Source organism: Cyanistes caeruleus, chromosome 9, assembly GCF_971803275.1.
Source record: "Cyanistes caeruleus chromosome 9, bCyaCae1.hap1.1, whole genome shotgun sequence".
In the NCBI taxonomy this organism is placed as follows: domain Eukaryota; kingdom Metazoa; phylum Chordata; class Aves; order Passeriformes; family Paridae; genus Cyanistes; species Cyanistes caeruleus.
In genome coordinates this window covers 11,841,964-11,849,607 of record NC_141709.1, presented here as the reverse complement: position 1 = coordinate 11,849,607, position 7,644 = coordinate 11,841,964, and the positions used below count along the sequence as shown (strand labels likewise).

At 48.3% G+C, this 7,644-nt stretch overlaps 1 protein-coding gene across 1 annotated transcript; it reads left to right on the top strand.

Annotated features, from left to right (window-relative positions):
• The first annotated feature begins 1,128 nt into the window (after nt 1–1,128).
• LOC147651599 (uncharacterized) lies at nt 1,129–5,885 on the top strand. Its single transcript, XM_086841929.1, has 3 exons — nt 1,129–1,755; nt 2,397–4,621; nt 5,799–5,885. Exons 2-3 carry the CDS (start codon nt 2,753–2,755, stop codon nt 5,883–5,885), a joined length of 1,956 nt encoding a protein of 651 aa, XP_086698055.1. The 5' UTR covers nt 1,129–1,755; nt 2,397–2,752.
• The last annotated feature ends 1,759 nt before the right edge of the window (nt 5,886–7,644 follow it).

Genomic DNA, 7,644 nt, shown 5'->3' with positions numbered 1-7,644 from the left:
CCTGCCCTTGGTGGGAAGAGTGGAGAGTGGTTTCTTCCAGCCTTTCAGGTCAGGCACAGCAGTTTTTAAAAATATTGAGTTCTCTCTGGATGCCAAGGACAGCCTAGTCTTGCTGTTTTGTTTTCTCTGCATGGCCTGCACCATGTACACCATGCTTAGAAACAAAGCACTGTTTGGTGTGGTACAGCGTCTTCTTGAGGAGGAAGAGAAAAGAACCAAGAGCAGAGCAACAGCATCCATGACCACACAGACTGCCACAGAGGAGAAAGGAACCAAGAGCAAAGCCACAGCGTCCGTGTCTACGCAGACTGCCACAGAGGAGAAAGAAACCAAGAGCAAAGCAACAGCATCCGTGTCCACTCAGACTGCCACAGAGGAGAAAGGAACCAAGAGCAAAACAACAGCGTCCATGTCTACGCAGACTACCACAGAGGAGAAAGGAACCAAAAGGGCCATGAGCACCTCCACACAAACAGTCACCGAACCAGAGCAGCCTAAACCGGTAGAAGTTGCCCCCATTCAGAAAAAGAAATCAAAAAGCAAATCAGTCCGCATAGTGACTGATGAGGGTGAGGCAGGACCTTCACACGCAGCGGAGGAGACAGAACCAGAGATTATCACTCGCTCTCTATCCCTAGGTGAGCTGCGTGACCTGCGGAGGGAATTCACCCGCCAGACGAACGAGTCCATCCTAACCTGGCTGCTCCGCATCTGGGACGCTGCAGCAAACGACACCATCCTGGATGGAAGTGAGGCCAGGCAACTGGGATCGCTGTCCCGGGATGTGGTCATTGACCAGGGGATTGGGAGAACCCAAGAAACTCTCAGCCTCTGGAGGCGACTGCTGACAAGTGTAAGGGACAGATACCTCTGCAAAGAAGACCTCCAGGTGCACCAGGGAAAATGGAGCACAATGGAACAGGGTATCCGATGCCTGAGGGAGTTGGCTGTGCTGGAGATCATTTTTGCAGAAGATGAGAGATTTCCTAAGAGCCCAGATGGTGTCCAGTGCACGTCACAGATGTGGCTGAGATTTGCACGGCTTGGACCAGAGATGTACTCCCGTTACCTGGCAACACTGCAATGGAGGGAAGGTGAGGACAGGGTGGGTGTCCTGGCCAATAAACTAAGAATCTACGAGGACACTGTCACTGCCCCGTTTCGCACCCATGTCTCATCTGTGGAAACAAGGCTGGCTGAGCAAGTCCGGAGCTTGATTGAAGAGGGCCATCAGAAACTAAAAAAGGAACTTAAGGAAGAAATTTACCACGTCTCCCCAGAACCAACAAGAGTCTCTGCTATTAGGAGTAGGCATTCCCCAGCCAGGGAGAAAGGATACACTCCACGAGGTAACCTCTGGTTTTTTCTCCAGGAGCATGGAGAAGACATGAGGAAGTGGGATGGAAAACCCACCTCCTCCTTAGCAGCCCGGGTACGTGAACTAAAAAGAGGGACAACTACCACAAGGAGCTCATCTAGAGCCAGCGCCGCTCCGGTCTCTCGTGGCCAGAACATCAGAAGGTATAGAAATGATGATATGAGTGATCCTCTTGAAGGGACATCAAGAGCATATTCACCGGAGGAGAGCAACGTGCACCATGACCAGGATTAGAGGGTCCCTGCCTCTAGCCAGGTAGAGGAGAGGGACAACCGGATCTATTGGACAGTGTGGATCCGATGGCCTGGCACATCTGACCCACAAAGATATACGGCTTTGGTTGATACCGGCGCTCAATGCACTCTAATGCCATCAAGGTATGTGGGAGCGGAACCCATTTCTATTTCTGGGGTGACAGGGGGATCCCAGGAGCTCACGGTACTGGAAGCTGAAGTGAGTTTAACTGGGAATGAGTGGCAGAAACACCCCATCGTGACTGGTCCAGAGGCCCCATGCATCCTCGGCATAGATTACCTCAGGAACGGGTACTTCAAAGACCCAAAAGGTTATCGCTGGGCTTTTGGGATAGCTGCTCTAGAGACAGAAGGCATCAGACAACTGAGTACCTTGCCTGGTCTCTCAGACAACCCTTCTGCTGTGGGACTACTGAGAGTTAAAGAACAACAGGTACCAATTGCCAGAGCAACAGTGCACCGTCGGCAATACCGCACCGACAGAGACTCTGTGGTCCCCATCCATACGATGATTCGTGAGCTGGAGAGCCAAGGGGTGGTCAGCAAGGCTCATTCACCCTTTAACAGCCCCATATGGCCAGTGCGTAAGTCCAGTGGAGAATGGAGACTGACGGTGGATTACCGTGGACTGAATGAAGTCACGCCACCACTGAGTGCAGCCGTACCAGACATGCTGGAGCTTCAGTATGAGCTGGAATCCAAGGCAGCAAAGTGGTACGCGACCATTGATACTGCAAATGCGTTTTTCTCCATTCCTCTGGCAGCAGAGTGCAGGCCTCAGTTTGCCTTCACCTGGAGGGGTGTGCAGTATACCTGGAACCGATTGCCCCAGGGGTGGAAGCACAGTCCTACTATCTGCCATGGACTGATCCAGACTGTGCTAGAAAAGGGTGAGGCTCCAGAACACCTGCAGTACATTGATGACATCATTGTGTGGGGGAACACGGCAGCAGAAGTATTTGAGAAGGGACAGAAGATCATCCAGATTCTCCTGAAGGCTGGTTTTGCCATCAAGAGGAGCAAAGTCAAGGGACCTGCCCGGGAGATCCAGTTCCTGGGGGTAAAGTGGCAAGATGGACGGCGTCAGATTCCCACTGAAGTCATCAATAAGATCACTGCGATGTCTCCACCGACCAACAAGAAGGAAACACAAGCTTTCCTAGGTGCCATAGGCTTTTGGAGAATGCACATTCCTGAATATAGCCAGATTGTGAGCCCTCTCTACCTGGTTACCCGCAAGAAGAACAATTTCCATTGGGGCCCTGAACAGCAACAAGCTTTCGCCCAGATCAAGCAGGAAATCGCTCATGCGGTAGCCCTTGGTCCAGTCAGAACGGGGCCAGAAGTGAAAAACGTGCTCTACTCTGCAGCCGGGAACAATGGTCTGTCCTGGAGCCTTTGGCAGAAGGTGCCTGGTGAGACTCGGGGTCGACCACTGGGATTCTGGAGCCGAAGCTACAGAGGATCCGAGGCCAACTACACCCCAACAGAGAAGGAAATTTTGGCCGCCTATGAAGGAGTCCAAGCTGCCTCAGAGGTCATTGGTACTGAAGCGCAGCTGCTTCTGGCACCCCGACTGCCGGTGCTGGGGTGGATGTTCAAGGGAAAGATTCCTTCCACGCATCATGCCACCGATGCTACTTGGAGCAAATGGATTGCCCTCATTACACAGCGTGCCCGTATTGGAAACCTGAACCGCCCTGGGATTCTGGAAATTATAACAAACTGGCCTGAAGGTGAGACTTTTGGATTATCTTCTGAAGAAGAGGAGCAAGTGACACGTGCTGAGGAAGCCCCACCATATAATGAGCTACCGGAGAGTGAAAGACGATATGCCCTCTTCACCGATGGTTCCTGCCGAATTGTAAGCACTAACCGGAAATGGAAAGCTGCTGTATGGAGCCCCACACGACGAGTTGCACAAGCTACCGAGGGAGAGGGTGGATCGAGTCAGGTCGCAGAACTTAAAGCTGTCCAGCTGGCTTTAGATATTGCTGAAAGAGAGAAGTGGCCGAGGCTCTATCTCTACACTGACTCCTGGATGGTAGCTAATGCTCTGTGGGGATGGCTGGATCGCTGGAGAAAAGCCAACTGGCAGCGCAGAGGGAAACCCATCTGGGCCGCTGAGATTTGGCAGGACATCGCCGCTCGGGTGGAGAAGCTGATCGTGAAGGTTCGACACGTGGATGCTCATGTACCCAAAAGTCGGGCTAATGAAGAGCACCGTAACAATGAGCAGGTGGATCGAGCTGCCAAGGTGAAAATATCACAGGTGGATCTGGACTGGCAGCACAAGGGAGAATTATTTTTAGCTCGTTGGGCCCATGATGCCTCTGGTCATCAGGGACGAGATGCAACGTACCGATGGGCTCGTGAGCGAGGGGTGGACCTTACTATGGACAGCATCTCACAGGTTATCCACAACTGCGAGACCTGCGCTGCAATCAAACAGGCCAAGCGGGTGAAGCCTCTGTGGTACGGTGGAAGATGGTCCAAGTACAGGTATGGGGAAGCCTGGCAAATTGACTACATCACCCTTCCCCAAACCCGCCAAGGCAAGCGCTACGTGTTGACCATGGTGGAAGCAACCACTGGATGGCTGGAGACATACCCTGTGCCTCATGCTACTGCCCGGAACACCATCTTGGGCCTGGAAAAGCAAGTCCTTTGGAGACATGGCACCCCTGAGAGAATCGAGTCAGACAACGGGACGCATTTCAAGAACAGCCTCGTAAGTACTTGGGCCAGAGAACATGGAATTGAATGGATCTATCATATCCCTTATCATGCACCAGCTGCTGGGAAAGTTGAACGGTGCAATGGACTACTCAAGACTACCCTAAAAGCACTTGGTGGAGGAACCTTCAAAAATTGGGAAGTGAACTTAGCAAAGGCCACCTGGATGGTTAACACCAGAGGATCCATCAATCGAGCTGGTCCTGCCCAGTCTGAACCCTTGCACACGGTGGATGGAGATAAAGTCCCTGTGGTACACATGAGAGGTATGTTAGGAAAGACTGTTTGGATTAATCCCACCTCAGGCAAGAGCAAACCTATCCGTGGGATTGTCTTCGCTCAAGGACCTGGTTGCACTTGGTGGGTAATGCGGAAAGATGGGGAAACCCGATGTGTGCCACAAGGAGACCTCATTTTAAGTGAGAACTGTGTGTAAGGTTCCATTGTATATATATATATATATGTGTGTGTGTGGAGTTTAAGGAAGGTACTGATTTGGAATTATGTAGATGGTAATAGAATAAGGGGTGGATTATGTCCTGGGTTGCAGTATATTCTATCACCATCCTCATGTACTGTTGAAACCAGGTGAGGCAGTGCTCCCTGCCTCCCCCCCCCCGCCCCCCGGGCTACCTTCTGTTAATGGGCCCATCAATGCCCTGCCCCATGACCCATAGATAACTTCCCCCTGTATTGTCCCCTGTTAATGGGCCCACCACTGCCTTGCTGCATGACTCAGAGATAACTTCCTCCTGGACTGTTTTCTGTTAATGGCTCATCAAGGCCTTATCTCATGACTCACCATCCCATTGTGAGATGCTCCTCCCCGAGGGAGGAGCCAAGCATTCCATACTGGATATAAGCTGAGAATTCGAACACCACAGCAGCCCTTACCTATGGGACTTCCAGAGGACAGGAGCTACTGCTGGACTTTCAGCTGAAGACCAGACCCCCTTTCTTCCAGAGGATCACGCTTCAACAAGACCACCTCATCTGGACGACTACCATCACCCTAACAGGGTTCCAGGCTGTATTCTGACTCTGTCAGTGTTTTTGATATTATTGCATTTATTCTTTTTATCATTTTCCTATTAAATTATAATTCTGACTTGCGATCTCTCACTGGTTTGATTTCAAACTAGTACACATAGTTAATGTGAAATCTGCAAACTAGTTATGCTACCATGTAATTCAATTGATTCAATTGATTCAAATATCATATATAATCAGAAACTGTAGAAGTGAAATAATATTATTCTTCCTGGCTGAGGTAGGTCAGCTCTGTCCCAGCTGAGCCATCTTAACTCTTCTGAGATGCAAATAATATCTGAGGATCTTTCCATGAGAAATGTTATAAGGATTTTTTCCCCATACTGGATCATGCAGTATTTAGTTATTACTTCTGTAATTTACCACATTATATAATGCAGTATTGGAAACCATCAATGAGACAGTCAAGGACAAATATGCCACTGTTTCATGATCCTTTAACTGACATGGTGGACTGGGTTGTCTGATAATTAAATATGTGATTTTGTTTTAAAAGACAGTTCAATGGAAACAGTGCCCTGAAAAAAAAACCACGCACAGGCAAAAAGGCAGCTGAGAAGGAAACGCCATAAAGTAGCAACTTACATCTACAAGTCAAAGGCATCATCAAGACTTCAGTATCTAAACAGGCAAGAGCTTCAGAATCTGTCATCCTCTTCAAATCCCAACAAGAGACTGAAGTACTTCTGTACATTAGAAGAGAGATAGCTTTTAAAAATTAACATAGAAGTGTGTAATGCAGAGAAGTTCCTGCTGGCCTTGGGAAGCACAGAGGATAAATTACAGTGATATGATGACTTTTTTTTAGTAATATAATTTGGCATACAATGGTATCTGAGTTAGGCTTAGATTTTCTTTCTTTGAACTGAGGGTGGGGTGAATGTGTTGCCATGCAGCACCATTCACTACCAGAAGCGCTGGAAAACATATTAACAGCTAATACATGTACTTTGTCAGATACAATGTGAACAGACATAAAACACAATAAAAGAATCCTGTCAACAGCTCATGATCTGAGTTTCCAAGGCATGGACCCCCTTTGTTTCCACACAGGGACTAATTTGCATTATAAATATTCCAGTGTACAAAGCAGCAAGGATTCAGTACTGCTTGGAATACTCAGAGCCAAGGGTTTGCACAAGGTAAGTCACCATCATAAAAAAAAAAAAACATGCAAATTTCAGACAACATAGAGTGAGGAGCTAAACTGAAAGCCCAGGAATGTAAAGCCACATGTGCAGCATTGGCACACCCTTGGTGGAGGAGATTTCCACCTGCTCCCCTCAGCAAGGAATATTTTACAGGGTAGTGCTGCCTTTGAGGACAAGCACTTTATCTTCTAATCTGAGCAGCAAAGCTGCAGCAGAGGAGTGCACCCCACTCTCCCCAGCATAAGGAGCCTCTGCCAGTGAGGGAGTGAAAACACCAAACATTCAAAACGGGAGAGAGTGGGAAACAGTGAATTGCTGAAAGCTGGAAAAAGGAGTCCCATGCTACAACTATCCTTGCCTCAGACCAAGCTCCAGTACTGCCACCAGCTGGTTTTTTACAGGGCAATGCTGATATTTGTTTTTTATTAAGACATAGCACACTTACAAGAAATTACATTCAATATAGGACAAGGAGTGACAACTTGCCTGTCCCCAAATATTAAAGCAAAACCCCAAATTTTGGCCCATTTTTAAAATATGGGTATTAGTGTTGGGATGTTTTTCAGTAATGGCCAGCTGACTCTGTCCATGACTTCATGGGATAGGTTCCTAACCCCCACTAACATTTACAGAGATACAAACAAAACTACATCAGTGTGGGAAGGGATTTACTAAGTGGAGACAAGAGTTTAAAGTGGTGATACCACCGAAACCTGCTCTGTGTTCCTCATGGACCAAACCTAGAACTGACAGCCCCTTTCTGCAGTGAGGTGACCACTAACTGTCTTCAAATCATTTTTAGTCAGCTTAACACCAAAATATAGCGTGACAATTCCAGAAGTGCTGTGTCCCTCAGCATCCAAACACTGGTTAATTGTCACATCTGACAACCCTGAGATGAAACTACTGGTTTCACTCAATCACAACTGCATCTTTGGATTGCTTTAAAAACAAACAAACAACAAAAACCCCACCCAAAACCACAAAAAGCCCAGAGGGGGGGGAAAAAACCAAAGCAAAAACTCCAACCAGAAACCCAAAAAACCCAAACTCACAGAAAAAACAAACACTCCAA

Excerpts from the sequence above, each read along its gene's own strand:
- LOC147651599 (XM_086841929.1), top strand. The coding sequence starts at position 2,753 with ATGTCTCCACCGACCAACAAGAAGGAAACACAAGCTTTCCTAGGTGCC. Across the intron at positions 4,622-5,798 it reads ATGGAGATAAAGTCCCTGTG|TATTGGAAACCATCAATGAG; the intron begins GTACACATGAGA and ends TATATAATGCAG.